The sequence below is a fragment of the Nicotiana tabacum genome, chromosome 3 (genome assembly GCF_000715075.1).
Source record: "Nicotiana tabacum cultivar K326 chromosome 3, ASM71507v2, whole genome shotgun sequence".
In the NCBI taxonomy this organism is placed as follows: Eukaryota; Viridiplantae; Streptophyta; class Magnoliopsida; order Solanales; family Solanaceae; genus Nicotiana; species Nicotiana tabacum.
The window spans coordinates 43,930,653-43,950,356 of NC_134082.1; the positions used below are offsets into that span (position 1 = coordinate 43,930,653).

The 19,704-nt window shown below is 37.5% G+C and overlaps 1 protein-coding gene and 1 pseudogene across 1 annotated transcript in view; one reads left to right on the forward strand and one right to left on the reverse strand.

Moving 5' to 3' along the window:
- The window catches only part of LOC107821024 (uncharacterized), a 36,466-nt gene extending 29,254 nt beyond the window's left edge, over positions 1-7,212 (forward strand). The window contains exons 3-6 of the mRNA XM_075243254.1: positions 2,598-2,745; positions 3,571-3,672; positions 3,802-3,966; positions 6,696-7,212. Coding sequence (XP_075099355.1) covers positions 2,598-2,745; positions 3,571-3,672; positions 3,802-3,966; positions 6,696-6,860 — 580 coding nt within the window. The 3' untranslated portion in view covers positions 6,861-7,212. The remainder of the gene's footprint in view (positions 1-2,597; positions 2,746-3,570; positions 3,673-3,801; positions 3,967-6,695) is intronic.
- Positions 7,213-8,171: 959 nt separating this feature from the next.
- Positions 8,172-17,520, reverse strand: LOC107821023 (uncharacterized; annotated as a pseudogene).
- Positions 17,521-19,704: the final 2,184 nt, after the last annotated feature.

The following is a 19,704-nucleotide window of genomic DNA, read 5'->3' on the forward strand; positions in this document are numbered from 1 at the left end:
CACAAGGCCTGACATTTCACAAGCTGTTGGAGTTATTAGCAGATATATGCACAATCCAGGGAAGGAGCATTGGCAAGCTGTGAAGTGGATTCTACGGTATATTCATAATACTGTAGATGTCGGGTTAGTTTTTGAGCAGGAAGACAATCAGTCTGTAGTTGGATATTGTGACTCAGATTTTGCGGGTGATCTGGACAAACGAAGATCAACTACTGGTTATGTGTTTGCTTTTGCAAAAGCACCAGTTAGTTGGAAGTCCACTTTGCAGTCAACAGTTGCTTTGTCTACAACAGAGGCAGAGTACATGGCTATTACAGAGGCTGTGAAGGAAGCAATTTGGCTTCAAGGATTGCTAAAGGAGCTTGGTGTTGAACAAAAAGGTATCACAATTTTTTGTGATAGTCAAAGTGCTATTCAATTAGCGAAGAACCAAGTTTATCATGCAAGGACGAAGCATATTGATGTTCGGTATCATTTCGTACGAGAAATCATAGAAGAAGGAGGAGTCACAGTGAAGAAAATTCATACTACAGAGAATCCTGCTGATATGCTAACTAAGGTGGTGACTGCGATCAAGTTTCAACATTGTTTGGATTTGATCAACATTGTTGAACACTGAAGATTGAAGATGAAGACACAACCAAAATTTGTTATTGAGAGAGAATTGAAAATGTGGAATTTTGCCAAGGTGGAGATTTGTTGAAGTTTGGCAAAATGCCAAAGTCCCACATTGGTTGGGAGTTAAGTTTGGGGGGGATTTTTCCCCTATAAAAGAAGGCCTAATGTTTAGGATTGAAACACACCTCTCATTTGCCTTCTCATCTGTTTAAGGCATTTGTATCTTCTCTTTTTAGTATTATTTCACTTGTATTTTTGGAGTAATATAAAATATTGGTTGTGTCCGAGGAGTAGGCAAAATTAGCAGAACCTCGTAAATTCTGATATTCCCTTTATTGTTGCTTTATTGTCTTATTTATTATTTGGTGGCTGTCATAATTTTTGGTATAGTAGTTGTGACTTATTCACACTATATACATTTGGCTTCCACAACATCAACTAGTTTCGACAACTAGAGATAAGTCGAAATCATTAGTTCGGGAGAGCTAATATAAGTGATCAAAGTTTCCAATTCTTGACAACGGTGAACTTGAATCCTTTCCAAAATTATTCTGATTTGTGTTAATATGGAGAGAGGCCCCTTCAGTTGATTCTCTCTTTTGTATGGAGCCTTTACTGCTAAGTATTTTCCTGCTCACTAACTGGATATTGTAACGTGGTTTTGGCCCATTGGACTATCCCGTGCATTTCTTGACCATTTCTGGAAAATTCCTCTTAACCATCAATTGCTTTCCTCTACTAGATCAGTTTAACTTGGCCAAATTAAACACAGACAAGTAATCTAGAATAATCAATAGCCTCCATCACATAAGGCTTGGTTCATTGAAAGCTTAGGTAGATTAATGAAAACAACTTTAGCCCCAAAAGCTGTTACTCATTGTAATCATTGTAAACCAGGAGCAATGATATTTGTTGAAGTGTGTGACCAGTGACCATCTCATCTAAAAGCTTAAATTGATAGTGAGAATACATTTTTATTTATTTAATTATGATTTTTATTTATTTAAAAGCTTAAATTGATAGTGAGAATACATTTTTATTTATTTAATTATGTCTTCAACACGCCCCTCACGTGCGGGCTTGATTCTTTTTTTATGAGTCAAGCACGTGAAAATTCTTTTTGATATTGGGTGGTGGTGAGACCCGAACCCAGGACCTCTGCCTGCTCTGATACCATGTTGAAGTGTGTGACTATCTCATCTAAAAGTTTAAGCTGTTAGAGAGAACACACTTTTATTTGTTCCCAAATTAGTAAAATGAGATAAAGTTCTTAACAATAATATTGGACATTTAAGAACATACCAACTTCAAACCATTTTTTATAAGCAATTAAAAACTTCAAAAAGATTAGAAGATACTTCACAAAAACTGAACAAGTTCTAGGGTCTAAAGACTCTTTTTTTTTTGTGTGTGTATGTGTGCGTATGAGAGAGAGAGAGAGCGCAAGCGAGCAATTTGCCTTGTCCTTGGGCTTGATTAGCAAACACTGTAAAACTGAAGAGCCCCAAGTGCTTGTATTTTTGGTTCCAAGAAAACGATCTCTTCCATACCTCAGATTATATTTGCTCCTTGTCCATTTCCTCTATATAAAATGTGATTCCATCAATGGAAGGGAGAGAAAAAGTATCCTTGTATCCTGATCAAAAGAGTGGAAATGGATCAGAAAGGGAAAAAAGAATAATCAGCAAGAAAGTATCAAGACAGCAAAGTTCCTGTTTAACCAATTGGTTACAAAACTTGGACTTACACTTATAGAAGTACCAATGCAAGTCACTAAACTACTTTTTCTGCACTCAGCTCGACTTTATCTCTCCTCACTGATTGACTAACTCATGATTTCAATTGTTGATAATGGCTTCATCTTATGGAGTTTTTCTTCATTGTGTGAAGATCAGCTTTGATTCTTTAGCCTAACATAATGAACTTGTATTGTATGTGGTTAATATACTGTATCTGAGGTTGTCTGATAAATAAATTTCAGATAATAGCGAGAATGAACAGCCACAAAAGCAGTCAGAGGTGCAAAGCCAGTCTTCATCCCCTGTAGATGAATTGTCCCTCCCTGGCACTGTGCCACCAAACATGCACTACTTCATGCCTTCTCAATTCCGAGATGCAAATGCTATGGTATTATTATTTTGAACTCATTTCAACTTTTGTTTGTGATAACCTATTTATGAAAGTCCTTTTTATTCTGCTCCTAGTCATTATTCTTGCCAGTAAATGCAATTTCCATCCCCCCCCCCCCCCCCCCCCACAAAATAATACACACACATGTGATTGTTTAAGTTCTATGACTGCTATCTTTGTTCAGTAATAGGGTTCTTGTTAAATCTGGCAAAGAACTAAAAATATGAACATGTGAATGTATTGATGTTGGTTTGGGAGTATTGTCTTCATGCAGATACTTGTTATCTGCCTTTTTCATCTTCTTTTGTTTAGTTAATACAGTGCACGCACATATATGTTGCATATATTATTTAAATTCACATGATCCTCTGAACACTCCAAAATTGGCTTAAATAATTGGAAGCAAATTTCCATATCCTTGTTCATCTTGATATGCAGATTGAAATAAGTTTTGCTGGGAACCATACAATACCATAGTGTAGGGACGTAAAGTCTAGAGATCAAATTTGTATTTTTGTCATACTACATCAAATTAATAAGCATCTAATCTTGCCCCCCCCCCCCCCCCCCCGACAATTGTTTTTAATAAAAATTCTTGAAATATTTAGGGCATTAGTTTCAAGATTTTCAAACATTTCAAATGTAAGCAAATGGTATGATGTTTTCCTTTTACTTTAAATGTCATACTCAGACGTCATCCATTAGTTAGAATGTTCATCTACCATTACTATTTGTACACTAACCCCTCAATCAGCATGGGTTAAGTTTTTTCATGTATAATGGAACTAAGAATGATCTACTGTCGTCTTTTATTTATTGCAGGCGCAAACAGCTTATCCTTATTCAGACCCTTACTACAGGGGTATCTTTGCACCCTATGACATGCAGCCTTACCCTGCACAACCTTATCCAGCACAGTCAACGGTATAGATTTTCGTACTAATTACATTTTCATTTGGAATCTAGTGAAGAAGTCTTTCTTACTAATTACATTTTCATTTGGAATCTAGTGAAGAAGTCTTCACAAAGTTTATCTGACCCATGGTTTGGCAGGTTCAACTTCAATTGATGGGAATTCAGCAAGTTGGTGTTCCTCTGCCATCAGATACCATAGAAGAACCTGTTTTTGTTAATGCAAAACAGTATCATGGCATCTTGAGGCGTCGACAATCTCGTGCAAAAGCTGAATCAGAAAATAAACTTCTAAAAGCTAGGAAGGTATTTTGTACAAAATGCACTTTGTATCATTTTACCTGCAGGGTCAGTTGCTTCAGTAGGCCTGCCATTTGGCAGCTTATTGGTTCAACGGCTGATTTATATTTCCCAGTTCATTAGCCTGCCAGATTTACCAACCTGTAGAACTTCTATTTGGCCCCTTATATTTTGAGGTCAGACATAATGGTAACACGTAAAACCCCAACATTTTATTTCTTATGTACTATATCGTGACAATAAAAAGCAGATAGTGAAAAAGTTAGTAGGGAAATTGGCAGAAAGCAGTTTTACTCCATTTGCTTAAGGTCTAGTGCAAGTTAATGCCTCAGATACTCTCTTGGTGCACATGAAAATCCGTAGGATTTTGTAACATGATATATTGTACCAATGTCTTTGCTGCACCAAATGGTATTAAACATTAAAAATGTTATTCCGACGAAATCAGGATCTAACTCCAATCTAAGAAACTACATGTACTCATGATTTTTGGGCCACACGAGGAGTAAAAGTGCTATTTCGTTAATTGCTCCATCAACATCTTATGGTTTGTTGTCTATCATCCCAACATGACAACAATAACAATTATTATGCTTCAATCCCGAACAAGTTGAGGTTGACAATATGAATCCTTATTTCTTTCTTTAAGCTCACCTTGTATCATCATCATTACCAAAATAAAATAAAACAAAAATGAAAGTAAAAAGTAAGATAAATAAAAAAATATACATATGTATATACACATAAATATATAAATAATAGTAATAATACTAATATTATTAGAAGTTCTCTACCAAGTCTAAAACCTATTCCCAATTAGTAGGAAACAACTATATAGATATTTCTCTTCCATTGTGTCCTAATCTTTAGCTAAATCTATGTTGATTCCAAAAATTAGGTCTTTCGAGACTACTTCCTTCCATGTGATTTTAGGTCGATCCCGTCCCCTTTTTAATACTTTCCCTCACTATAGTTTCGCACGTACGGATCGGTGCATCTGTAGGTCGACGTAGTATATGGCCAAACCATCTCAAGCGGCCTTCTCTCATTTTCTCATCAATGCATACAACTTGTACCTTCCTACGAATGTGGTTATTTTTAATCTTATCTAATTTTGTGTGACCGCACATCCATCTTAAGATCTGCATTTTTGCAACACTCATCTTGTGAATATGGTGGACTTTAGCCGCCCAACATTCACTATCATATAACATAGCCGGTCTTATAGTTGTTTTATAGAACTTACCTTTCACTTTGACAAGCATCCTTCTATCACAAAACTCCTTGTAGCATACTAGTATTTCTCTATTTCAACCATTTGGTTTTAATCTTATGAGTAACATCTTTATTTATCATTCCATTTTCTTGAAACGAACCTAGATATCTAAATTGTTTGCATTTTGTCACCGTAATCTCATCTAGTCTTACCTCAACTTTGCTCTTCTCATGCTGACTAAACTTGCAGTGCATGTACTCCGTCTTACTTCTACTTATCCTGAAACCCTTATTTTCTAAGGTGCTTCTCCATTGCTCAAGTTTGTGGTTGACACTCTCACTAGTTTCGTCAATTAGCACAATTCATCAGCAAATAGCATACACTATCGGACCTCATCTTGTATTGGTTATCTCATCCATGCCTAGGATAAATATGTAGGGGTTCAATTTAGAACCCCAGTGTAAACCCACTGATATGGGAAACTCCTCAGTCTCTCCTACTATTGTTTGCACGCTAGTGACAACTCCTTCATACATGATCTTTATAATATTTATATATTTGATATGAATTTCTTTCTTCTCCGTCGCTCCCCAAAGGACCTTTCATGGTACTCTATCATATGCTTTCTCTAGGTCAATGAACTTCATGTGTAGATCGTTCTTCCTTTCGTGATAATTTCCAACATGATGACACATAAGAAAAATTGAACAGAATTAAAAGTGATAAAAAAGAGTAGGCATCATATGAAATATAAGTGACACAGATCAAAAAATACAATAAAATAAAAATGATTCTCAAAGATGTATTGCAATTTATTGGGGGAACTTGATTGTTATTGGCTTTGCTCCTAGTTGTAATCAAGTTTGAGTTTGCTTTAGGTCAACCCAATCAGGAGTTAGCTCTTTCTCTGGATCACAATTGATATTGAGAAATACTGGATTATCTACTTTCCAAATTAGATCTGAAAACAGGATATAAAAAATGGATGGTAGATTTGGATGTGAATAATTATAGAACACTACAAAAGGGGTGATTTATATGTTGCTTAGATATTGGAGGGACTAATTGTGTCCTTGAACTTAGGAACAAGTGCAATTTTACCTAGTGTATACTTCCTAAACACTTCTGACTTTTTCTATTTGTGCTTCTCTTTTTCAGCCACAGAATTGTAGTCAGAAGTGTTCCTGCTGCCTCTATTCTTTTGATGGTCCAAGTATTAATTTTTTAGTTGTACAAGTGTCCAAATAGTTGAGAAATGCAACTGAATAAATAGAATTGTATGAGGCTTAAAATTTGTCTGAGTTGGACGCATTATTTATCAGGAATATCTTGCGCTTGATCAACGATGTCATTAATTTCCTAGTAAATTAAGAGCTCAAAGTCAAAGCTTTGATTGTGTCGAGTAGCATTGTCTGTTATTAAGGCAGCCTGCCCCATTAATTGTTGTAATCTCTGTTTGAGGCTGTGTGCTTCCAGCACCAAGACCTTGGGGGTCTTACTTTACGAAATAATCTTGCAGCCCTACTTGCATGAATCTTGGCATTTACATGCACTAAAAAGAGCTAGAGGATGTGGTGGTCGTTTTCAGTCAAAGAAGAACGATGAGTACGGTGATAAGTCACAGGCAACTGTTAATATTGACTCCAACAAAATCGAGGTTACTTCTTCAGAAGATGCCTCTTGAATTGAGAAGTTTGTGGGACCAGACACTGGAAGAACTGTTTAAATTCATTGACAGCTTAAAACTATGGTAGTTGGGTAAGTTCAGGCAGGGTCTGGTGTTTCTGTCGCATTATCTCAGTATGAAATTTTCAGGAGTAGGCTGAGTTGCAAAAATGGCAGCTGTGCATGTATTTTCGAGATGCTGTCTAAACTTTCTCTTTTGAATCTTCCTTTTTTTTTCTTTTTCTTCTGTAAGTAATTTTAGCCGTTCCTTGCGCTGGAACTTTGGTAGATTTGTCCGAAGGTAAAGGTTCGTTAGCTGTAACATGTAAGAATACGTTCTTTTAGCTTAGGAAGATAAGCTAACGCAGTGCAGGTCCTTACATTCTCATTGTCAAAGGTCAATTACATTCTCTTTGTCAGTATCTTGAAATGTTTCCTGTGTTACTTGTGCTTAAAACTTGATTACTAGTGAAAGTGAGTATTCGTAGAGTAATTGTCAATGATTATGGACTCGAACCTGGTGAGTCATCCATGTCCAATGTGACTTGAACAACTCGGGCACATTTTCCATTAAGAAACATATATTTGTAAGAGAACTATTTGAAAATTCAAAATTTCTCTTTGGTTAGCTTTTTCAATCCCTTCGATGGGCTCAAGGATTCTAATACATAAGAGTAAAATTGCTTATTTAAATTTCTTTACTATTATGCAGAAAGCTCTCGGTTAACAAAGTCGAAACCAAAGATGCGTATGTTTCTCCTCACCTAAAAACATCTATGAAGGGCGGGCTGAACTTGAACCAATTGTCTATTTAACTGGTAACTGTCAGCAAATAAAATTATTGGTTCGAGCTTGCTCTATGCAATACATGTGTCTCAATTCCCAACAAGTTGGGATCAACTATATAGTTTTCATTGTTCATATCGTTTTATTTATGTCTGTCTCACTCAAATTTATAAGAACTGGCACGGGCTTAAATAAAGAAACATGACTACTGTAGTCAAACAAAAACAATCATATTTTCAAGAAGCCATTAATGGATAAAAACGTAACCTGGAAAATTGGCCCTCGTAAATCAAACTTGTCATTCCCTATAAAACAAAGAGTTTAATCTATTTTTCTTCAGAAAAGAAAAAAAAAAAAAAAAAAAATCTAACCAGGTCCATTTAATTAAAAATAATTTAAAAGGTTGAGTGGGTTTAAATGAAGGAAGCTGGGCAGAGACATGATCATTCAGGAGGTAAAAACAGAGCGTAGTTCAAATGTTAAAGCAGCTTCAAGCTAAAGAGCATTTGATAGTTGTCAGGTTTTTCCCACAAATATAAACTGACTGGTATAAACATTTTCCACTCTAATTTTTTTGAGAACACAAAATTTCTAGAGTATGTTGGGAGTTTGCTAACATAAATGTTGATATAATTTATTCCCATAACCTACTTCCTAAAGATTTTGATAAATACTTGACTGACAAAAAACAACAAATAAAAAGAAGAAGAAAGAAATAGAAAAACAGTACACAAAAGAAGAGAATAGGAAATGCAAGTCAAAGAACAATAGCAAGACAAGGTACTATTGCCGTCTTATTTCCTGGGAAAGCGCTGCGGGATTTGAAGCGTATGGTTCGTGCACCGACAATTCGGACAAGACTTTCCTGTTCAGCTGGACATTCTCCTTCATCAGTCTATGCATGAAGTTTCCATAATTTACCTATAAAAGAAATGACGCAAGCGAAAAGCATATCATGATTTGCATCAAAAAACTATTTAACATATCATATGGGTCGATGTTTTTCCTTTTTGTAGTGAGAGAGAGGGAAAGTACCATTTAACAATACAAGATTTCCATCAAAATGACTTAGTGGTGTCTACCTCTTATGGTGGCACTCATATTACTAAACAACTAACAACAGAATTCCAAACCTTGGTAATTAAGATTGGAAGTCGGAAATGGATGTAAATTAGGACTATAATGATAGGACTCGTAAATCGTGCAAGCTGTTTAGAAAGATTAATTTCCTGCCAAACAGAGAGATGCTACAATTGCAGACTGCAGAAATAACAATGGACTGCTGATTAAGTCCAGAGGATTGGGAAGTCGATGGAGTGGAACTTCTCTTGCATAAACAAGAAGAACAAAATACATCTGAAGCTGATTCTCTATTTGGAAAGATGAGAAATTCACCGTGAAATCATGCTACAACATACTGATTAAAGGTAGCTAATAAAATACGTCATAGATGTTATGCTACAAGTGCAGAAGATCTCTAGAGTTCCCCAATCATTTTTTATACTCTTTAGCAATACGTAGCAGAAACGGTATCTCTTCCTCAACCTGTTGGAGTGCACTAGGTGATGTCAAAGATAGCCTTCCGAACCTGGATGGATAGACATGAGTGGAAAACTGATAAGACTGGATAACTATATTCCTGTTTCTATTGACAACATGGCTGGAGGAGAGCAACAACTGTCGATAACAAAAGTTTGGTGTAACCCAGACTCTGTATATGACTTGCATACCGCACTGGACATTATAGATTCCTCATTTCCCTTTATGCTGAAAGGGTCTAAGTCACACACACATTTTTTGAGCACCCAATTGGTGCTATGATTAATGAAAATTTACCTTCTTATTAAAAAAACAATACCTACGACCAGTGTTGCCAAAGGCGAAAAGCTTTAAAAAGTGTTCTACGGTCTATTGAGGCTTTAAGTGCAAAGTGCAGGTAAGGTGTGGACTTTAGTAAAAAAAAGCCCAATGAGGAAAAATAAAGATATATATGTAATGCAGGAAAAAAAAAGTAACAAATTCATTCATAATGTTTTCTTTAACAATTATTATATCTCTTTGTTAATTATACTTTATTGCTTAGTACCACTCGATTAAACATAGAACGCATGGCCTATAAGACGTATGTCTTAGCGCAGCTTAAGCGAGGCGAAGGGCCCTCCTTGAGCTTTATTGAGCTACAGGGCGTAAGCGCACTTTAAATGAGCCTTTGACAATACTGTCTAAGATAAACGTAGGGAGTTAAAAAAGTCTAAGCAACTAAACCGGAACAAAATGACAACAAATATAATTACACAATGAGTCAAGCAAAAAGATAACAGGATCATGAAGCATAAAAATATTAGATTTTTTTGACAAATGGCATGCGGACAAACTTGCGTGCAGCTCGACTAGTCCATCGGGTACATGATCCTCCCTCCCATCAGCACAGGGACCGGTTAAAAAATTTACTGTTCTCGTTCTTTGGATAATTTGTAGGAATGTTTATCACCCAATTCAAGTGCAATCGATTTGGCGCTCCTATTGCTAAAAACCAGTAAAAGATATATAAATAAGGAAAGAGTTAAAAGTAAACAAACCCCATGTTGGCGAGTGCCGGCGTTGATGCGCTGAATCCAAAGGGAACGCATATCCCTCTTCTTGTTTCGACGGTCTCTATAGGAGTACTGAAGCGCCTTTTCCACTCTCTCCCTTGCTATTCTAATACAGTTCTTGGCTCTCCCTCTGAAACCTTTTGCTAGCTTCAATACCTCCTTGTTCATCTTTTTAACTTCTTGGGGTTTTGCCAAGACTTGGGTGTGTGCGCGCGCCTGCTACAAAGGATGTATCCAGCTGTATATACAAAGGTCCATTTGTTCCGGTTTTGGCACTTTGCACCCTCATGTCTTAAATTTTGAAGTACTACTCTATTAGAGAAATAGAATGGTTTATGCTAGACTTTATACAAATTAATGTAATTTGACTGTTTATAGCATATTGCTATTTGTATTTTATTATAAATATCATATATTCTATGAAAAGTTGCATATTGTTCTACGTTATATATGTAGAAAATTTATAAACTATCTTTATGCAAATCTTAAACTAATGCAATTATACATGATTGTGTTTGCATTTTGTTTAATTTCTTAAAACCAAATCTCTAATACTAGAGAGAAAATTATCTTTTATTTGGTTGAGGCTTTATTTATTTTTTATACGTAAAATAATTTCTTAAATATAAGGGAGAAATTTTACTATATTGCCAGGATTATAGCCCTTGATTCCTGGGGAAGTGCACAAATAGTCATTTCTAGGATTGTTAATAAAAAAATAGCCCCAGATACATCTCAGGTTAGAGGGGGAACCCAAACACCTAAAACTCATACTCTAGAGCAGGTAGCGCGATGGTTAAGACGCCGAAAGCATTGCCAATTGGCTTCGAGCATCCTATTATGGTGCTAGACCCATGGTTGAGCCTGCTATGTCTATTGAGGAGCATAAAAAGGTTTAGAAGTTTAAGAGGCTACATCTTCTTCACTTTGATGGTGACGCTTTAGATGATGCCCAGGATTTTTTAGACCGATGTCATCAGATTCTTTGCAACTTGGGCTTGGTAGAGTCCAAGGGAGTGGACTTTATAACATTTCAATTGAGAGGGGCTGCTAGGAGATAGTGGCAGACTTATGAGTTCGGTAGGTCAATAGGTTCATCTTCTCTTACTTGGACTTAGTTCTCAAACTTGTTTCTATAGAGGTGCCTCCCACACACCATGAGTTGAGAGGTCAGCTTGAGCAACTTCAGCAGGATCACATGACTGTGATTGAGTATGAGGCGAGACTCACATAGTTGTATCGTTATGTTGTTTTCTTAATCCCCACTAAGGCAGAGAAGGTGAGGAGATTTAATAAGGGATTGAGTTATGGTATCAGAATTGCTATGGTCCATGAGTCAGAGATTGGGACTACTTTTCACTAGGCTGTAGAGATAGCTCAGAGGATTGAGCGTATTTGTGGTCAGGGGAAAGAGGCCATGATGAAGGATAAAAGGCCTCTTCATTATAGTAGTTTTATTGGTACCTTATCGGGAGGTAGGAGTCAGTTTGGTAGGGGTCATCATGGTAGGCCAGCTTATTCTGCACAACAAGTAGCCATCACTATAGTGTCTCGGCCATTTTTCAACACTCCGATTCCATCATCTTTTAGTGCTCTGTTAGTGAGTTTGTATTGCGCTCCGTCTGTTCAGGGTTCTTCCAGCGGATATTCGGTCCATTAAGGGCAAATTCAGGTTCAGCAGCCTCCATCAGCTAGAGGTTTGTATGAGTGTGGAGAGTTTGGCAATACTATTGCCCTAGACTTGCTAGAGGCATAACTCTGCAGATTTCTCAAATTGTAGTCCCTGCACTACTTACTTCATCCCCGACCCAATCAGTTATAGGGGGAGGTCATGCAACTAGAGGTCGCCCAAGTGGAGGGGGTCAGGTTGGTGGTGGACAAACCAGTGGTGGTCAGACTCGTAGCTATACTTTTTTGGGTATACCAGAGGCGGTGGCCTCAAATGGAGTGATCACAGGTATGGTTTTGGTCTATCATAGAGATGGTTCTATGCTGTTCAATCTGGGGTCTACATATTCATATGTGTCATCATATTTTGCTCCTTATTTGTATATGCCTTGTGCTTCTCTTGATATTCATATTCATGTATCTAGACCGGTTGGTGATTCTATTATGACGGATCGTATATATCGGTCTTGTGTGGTTATACATACACTAGTGAACTTGCTAGCGCTTCGCGCGGCGTAAACTTTTTTTTTATAAATTTACTAAATACAGAAGAAATAAAAAATTAAATTTAAAAATAAATATATATTGTGGGACATTCACATAAAATAATTAAAAATCAAATGTATAAGAGAAAAAAAACATGTGAAAAGACATCACAAAAATAAATCCAAGTGAAAACATCACATACCTTTTTGTAGAATTTAAATAACAAAGTTCTTGAGGTAAAGAGCCCGTTTGGAGTAGCTGATTTGAAGTAGCTGATAACCATTAGGTGCTAAAAAGCAGATTCTCATTAAAAAGAAAAAAGTTGAAGGCCATTAGGAGTAGATGAAGCTATCAACGACAATGATGATTAGAATTAACGAACCGCAAATTTCAACTTTGCAGTTGCAACAGAAAACAGGAAATCTCCAAATGGAGCTTATGAAGTGACCTAAAGAATGTGAACATGATGGCGAAGTTCCATAGAGCAACGCTGAAGTCAAGAAAATTAAGCCATTGCTTAAGCTTGAATTTTAAAATTTGTGTTTCAAATTAGATTTTGTTTCGAGTGTGTGTTGTTGAAATAGATTGGGTACATCTCAAAGTATTTGAATCTCATTTTTGGGATAATAGACTTGAGATAGTTTGAATTAAAATTTGAACCAAATTTGAAACTGAAGATGAACATGGAAGAAGATAAGATGTGTATCTACTTGTGTATCTCCTTGTGTATCCCCTTGTGTATCTCCTTGAACCAAATTTGATGTATATCACATATATATCAAATGTATATGTAATAAATCAGCAGCACACTCCGACATTACCTAGACGCAGTACTAGAGATAGGCATTTGCCAAGTCATCTAGACCACTACGTGGTCCCCAATCTAAAATGGAATGTTGTATCTGTCAAGCCGTTAGAGAAGGGACAGAATTGCTTGGCAAGGAATAACATATATAGCTGCAACAACAATTAGAATTGGCGTGGATGAAGTTTGCTTTTTATTTCATTAGCTAGCTTGTAGCAGTCTGGGACCTCTCTTTTCTTGCTTTTCATTTTTGTTCACTGTTTCTTCTTGTTTTCCCTAAGGATTGAGGATCATATAGTGTTATCCCTCAGTTCAATTGAATATCATATCTGGTTTCCTTGCATTTGGTGCTTTCATTGATCCTCCTTCTACAAATGGGTGACGGTGCACACAATACTCGGTTGAAATCTTTGGATAAAGCTGTGAAACACCTCCAAGAACAGTCAACTATTCACACCAAAGTTTTGGACTCCATCCACAATACCCTTCAGGAGATTGTTGCGCACAAGGCCTCTCAGAGAGCTCCTTCTCCGACGCCGGTGCCAATCTCTGCTAGCCCTTCTTCCTCTGTGTTGGGTCAATTATCGATGCCGCAACAACAAACTGGGTATAAGAAACACACACCACCACACACACCAATTTTTAACATCACTCAACCACAACAATAATAAAAACAACAGCCCTATAATCACTTTCGCAGAGACAGAGCAATTGAATTACTAAAGTGTGACGGTAACGCTGCGGAGAGTTGGATTTTCCAGTCCCATCAGTATTTCGAGCACTACAATGTTCCCGATGAAGAACATATCAATCAATTTTCCTTCTTTCTTGAAGGCAACGCTAGAGATTGGTATCAATGGATGTTCCGGAGTCACAAATAATGTGGTTGGGTTCACTTAATAAGAGTTTTTGTGACTCCTTTTGGGGTGAAATCATTGGAATCACTGGAGAGTTTGCTTGCAAAATTGCAAATGACTTCTTCCGTTCATGACTATCTCTCCCATTTTGAAAAGCTCGCTAATCGTACGACAGAGATGTCGCGGCCAATGTTGAAACATTGCTTTACTTCAGGGCTTCTACCAGATATTAAGGTCGATGTGCTTTCCTTTCATCTTGTGGACTAGAATGAGGCTATTGGTTTGGCCTTTTTACAAGAGCAGAAATATTTGGCCCAACCCAAACAAACAACCGGCCCAATTCTTTCTCTAAACCACAGCCTCTTTCCCTGCCACAACAAACCATTTGGAACTCTAAACCAACCCCGTCAATCTCTCCTTCTTTGCAATCCCCAACTCTCTCTCTTCCCAGAGTTGGCCGCATCCCTTTTAAAAAACTAACACCGATGGAGATTCAACGCAAACACGAGCTAAATTTGTGTTTCAATTGTGACGAAAAATACCACAAAGGTCATCATTTCTCCTCAACACCCCATCTTTTCTTCATCTCGTAGATGACGAAGCATTGAGGATCCTTCATTGGAATTGTTACCACCACCATCTGATTCCCCTCCTCCTGATATATCACCTACCTCACCCTCTCTTCTCACCATTAGTCTTCACGCCTTCTCTGGAGGACTATATTCCTCCACTATTCGCGTGACTGGTTACATCAAGGGCCTTGCAGCTCAGATTCTCATTGATGGAGGTAGCACTCATAATTTTGTCATTCCGCGTGCTACTAGGAAACTTAAATTGGCCATTGAATCATCTACTAGATTTTCTGTTGTGGTTAGAAATGGGCATGCGTTGACGTGTCTTGGAATGATACATGATGTTCTTATTACTATTCAAGGTTTTTCTTTTTCCATTGACTTCTTTGTCAGTGATCTTCACGGGTTTGACCTTGTTTTGGGTGTGGTTTGGCTAGCCACACTAGGTCCTAGTACTACAGACTATGTCAAACGTCTCTTCGAGTTCAACATTTCTAGGCAATGCATTTGTTGGTTAGGTAACCCTGTTTCTTTCCCAACCCAAATCAATATGACAACCCTTCGTCATTTTACACAAACTGATGTCATTTCTTATCTCCTCCGGTTAGATCTCCACTCTACATCTACCACTACTTTACCTGGTTATCCTCAAGACTTATGCCTTCTCCTTCAATCCTATGATGATGTATTTAAATCCTCAAAGTCACTTCCACCCTCCAGACCTAGGGACCATCGTATTCCACTGCTTCCGGGTGCTAATCCAATTAATGTGCTTCCTTATCGATATCCATATTTTTAGAAGGCTGAAATTGAACGCCAAGTGCCTGAAATGCTTAAGTCCGATGTTATCCGTCCCAGTTCAAGTCCATATTTTTCCCTTTTCTATTAATTAGGAAGAAAGATGGGACTTGGCATTTTTGCATTGATTACCGGACCTTGAACTCCATTATAGTTAAAGATCGTTTTCCTATACCTACTGTTGATGAATTATTTGACGAGTTGCACAATGCTCGCTTCTTATATAAACTGGATTTATTAATAGGGTATCACCGAATTTGCCTCCATCCCACGGATATTGAAAATACTGCCTTCCGCACTCATGATGGGCATCATGAGTTCACTATTATTCCATTTGGGCTTTCGAATGCCCCCTCCACCTTCCAGTCCATAATGAACTCCATTTTCAAACCATTTCTTCTCCAATTTATCCTCATTTTTTTGATGATATTCTCATTTATAGCCAATAGTGGAAGGATCACCTAGCTCACCTTCGCTCTGTATTTAATAGTTTTTGTAGCAATGCTTTAGTGGTAAATCAATCAAAATGTCAATTTGGTTTGTCCTCCATTGCCTATTTGGGTCATATTTTATCTTCTGATCTCCTTCAAGTTGATCCAGAGAAAATTGCTGCTATCATATCTTGGCCCTATCCTTCATCAGTCAAAGATATACGTGGATTCCTTGGCCTAACGGGCTATTATTGATGTTTTGTCAAAGGATACGCTCAATTGTCTTCACCTTTCACGGACTTGTTGAAGAAAGATTCTTTCGTTTGGTCTGATTTGGCTTCTGCTGCTTTTTTAAAACTCAAGAAGGCCTTGAGCTCCATTCCTGTTTTATCATTGACTGACTTCTCCAAAGTCTTCACGGTGGAAGAAGATGCATCGAGTACATGGATTGATGCAGTGCGATCTCAAGAAGGCCATCCCATTGCCTTCTTGAGTCAGAAATTATCTTCAAGAATGCAGGCTGCCTCGATTTATAATAGAGAAATGTTTGCTATCACACAAGCTATTCAAAAGTGGCGGCAATACCTATTGTGACGCAAGTTTATTATAATCAAAGACCGACAACCTTTAAAGTCCCTCATTAGTCAAGTGATCCAAATACATGAACAACAACGTTGGCTCAGTAAACTAATCGGGTATGATTTTGAGATTCTTTACAGATCGGGAAGACTCAATTCAGCCGCTGATGCTCTTTCTTGAGTTCCTACATTGCATGCCCTCACCTTGGCTGTTACTGAATTGGCTTTAATTGACTGGCTGGGGGCCCTGAATAAAACAAATCCTGAGTTATTACCCTTGCAAAGGAAATGGGAGACTGGTCCAACTACTTTACCTCACTTTTCCTTTCAGGAGAATTTTTTTTCGTTTCGCAATCGACGGGTTGTCCCTCGAGATACTAAGCTACGCACATTACTGCTTGAGGAATTTCACTCCTCTAAAACTGGTGGACATGCAGGCATCTCTCATACTTTTCATCGCCTCTTTTCCAATTTTTATTTGGATACTATGCAGACAAATGTGAAATTTTTTATCAATACTTGTCAAAATCTGCCACCAAATGAAGGACTCAAATTTGAAACCTGCTGGACTGCTTTCCCTTTTGCTAATTCCAAAGGTTATCTTCGAAGATATTTCAATGGATTTCATTACTGGTTTGCCTCCTTCCCATGGTCGCACGGTTATTTTGGTCGTTGTGGATCGTTTTACAAATACGGCCATTTTATTGCCTTGCCCACAAACTTCGTCAGTCATAAAGTAGCAGAGGTATTTGTACGGGAGTTCATTTGACTCCATGGTTTTCTAGTCACTATTGTATCGGATAGGGACCCCTTATTTCTCACTGAATTCTGGCATGAACTCCACAAGCTTCAGGGGACACAATTTTGTTACAACCCATATTCACGTACGTTAGTTCATGTCGTAAGGTATTCAACGTAAATCTATAAAGAGATTATCTTTAAGATGATAAGAAGTTAATTCTATTGGTCTTAAACTATATAAGGGTGTATAAGGGTGGTTAATAAGTATTAGAAGTTAAACGAATCAAGTATGTTGTAACCTGTATTTTCGGGTAAACCTATAGGTGATTAATATACTCAAAAGGTCATATTTTAAGGTATTTGAATCTATAATATCCATATCATAAGTGTTGAAGTCAAACTTATGAAACAAAAGTCGACAAAAATTGTCGCAACTTAGGTTCATAATTTTACTTAAACTTTAGGTCAAATGTTACTAAGATTTTCTCCCAATTTTGCTTGTAATTATGGGGTGATATACCCACCAAATTGAAAATCTATGAGTCTAGTTTCCAACGTATTAAACTGTTCGTCGATACGATTTCGGAGTAGAGAGATATTCACGTTTTCGCGAGACTGCGCCAAGCAGCTCTCTATGGGGCCCACATAGGCGATTTAAGACATATGGATATATATAAGATACCTCAACCCCGTTTTTAGTCATTCTTTTTCAGTATATTCAGACCTTAGAACCCTAAAAAATACTCTCTTAAGTTTCTCTCATGATCCAAGACCAAACAATACAAATCAAGCGTCGGAAATCACGTGGCGCTAGTAAGTTTTTTGTTCTTCTTGTTGTTGCTCATTTTTGTGTTGTTCCGACTCATGTGGGAGGTTTTTTAAATGTTTTATGTTCTATAAATATTCCCTCAAGTTTTTAATATCAACCCTAGGTGATTTCAAGTTTTCTAAAGTGATTCTAGTGCTGAAAAACCCTAATTGATTGCTACTTTCGCTTCCTTGTTCTTGTGGCAGCATTGGAGGGATATTTCATGGAAAATTAAGGTCAAATTGGAGTTGTTCTTTCTGTTTAAAAGTAAGGAACCTCTTACTCTACATGTATTTAAGATTATCCAAGTTGCGGCTAAGTCGTTGAAGCTAGAACTTGTGAAATATATATCGAAAGGCTTGGTAGTAGTGTTGTTGGTTGGTGGACTATTTTGGGAGGCTCAATATGATTATTATTGTTGTTGTTTGAGCTGTTTGGTGATTGTTTTGACTAGTGAGAAGTCATATAAATAGAGGAGGTGTTGTCCGCTTCCTCGTAAAATAGGTTATGGTCGATACATAATAGTTACCACGCCTAAACGATAACGATAGTCTCATTTTTCTTATTGTAGACTAAGGAGTCGTGAAATTTGCATAGCTTGAGGTTGGGCAGTATATACAAGGTATGTGTGGGCTATCCCTTTCCTTCTTTTGCAAGATTCCGATTGTACATAATGTAATGAACGCGCTTCTAAAGATACTCTACTCTTAGGAGCTAACAGTACTTACATTGTTTCCCTTCTTATGGAGCGATTGATGTTGATGTTGCTTCTATTATTCTTTTGTTATCAATGTTGTTGGTACTTCCTTATTCTTATAAGATTCATGATGAAGAGTTAGTCCTAATAACGTGTAGAGAAGATACCGACCTTACGTCATTCCGAAAGGTTCAGAATATTATTCCAACGAGTCCAGCATGCATCATATATATGTATCTATTTTACTCTACCGAGCCGTGCTATAGACGGCCAGGTACATCACCTATTATGCAACCACTGATCAGTTGGGTTTTACCGAGGTCCACGTGGCCGGGTACGATTCTACCGAGCCTTATTATGGCCGGGTACATTTTTATCGAGCCTATTACGGCCGAGTATGATATGATGATGATGATCCCACAGAGGCGTATGTTTTAAAAGTTTATGTATATATATATATGTATCATGCATTTCATGTCAGTAGCCCTTAGAGGTACCCAGATGTTACAGGTTGTATATTCTCTATCCCTGCACGCATTACTGTTCGTACTTATGGTTCCCTGCCTTACATACTAGGTACTTTATTCATACTGACGTCCTTTTTATTTGTGGACGTTGCATGTCACACTGCAGGTCCTGATAGATGGGTAGACGCAACTCCCCCACCATAGTAGGCTGCCCAGTTCAGCGGTTATTGGCGCGGTCCCTTCTCCGAACTTGTTGTGGTCTTGATATGCATTTTTGTTATAGACATCATAGTTATGTCGGGGTCCTACTCTGGCAATGTTGCAGCACTTATATTTTTTTAGAGGCTCATAGACAGGTATCAACTCATGTATAGTTTGGTATGCCTTGTCAGCTGATTTTTGTTGTATAGTCTTTCATGGCAGCATGGTAGCTCGTACCTTATATATAGTTTCTTGGTTGTTTGGTCATCCCATGTTATGTATGTTCATGATATTATCTTTCATTGTTGGTTGTTCATGATCCATGTCTACCATTTTTATTGATCTCGCCGGCCCTTAAAGATAATAAGGAAGGT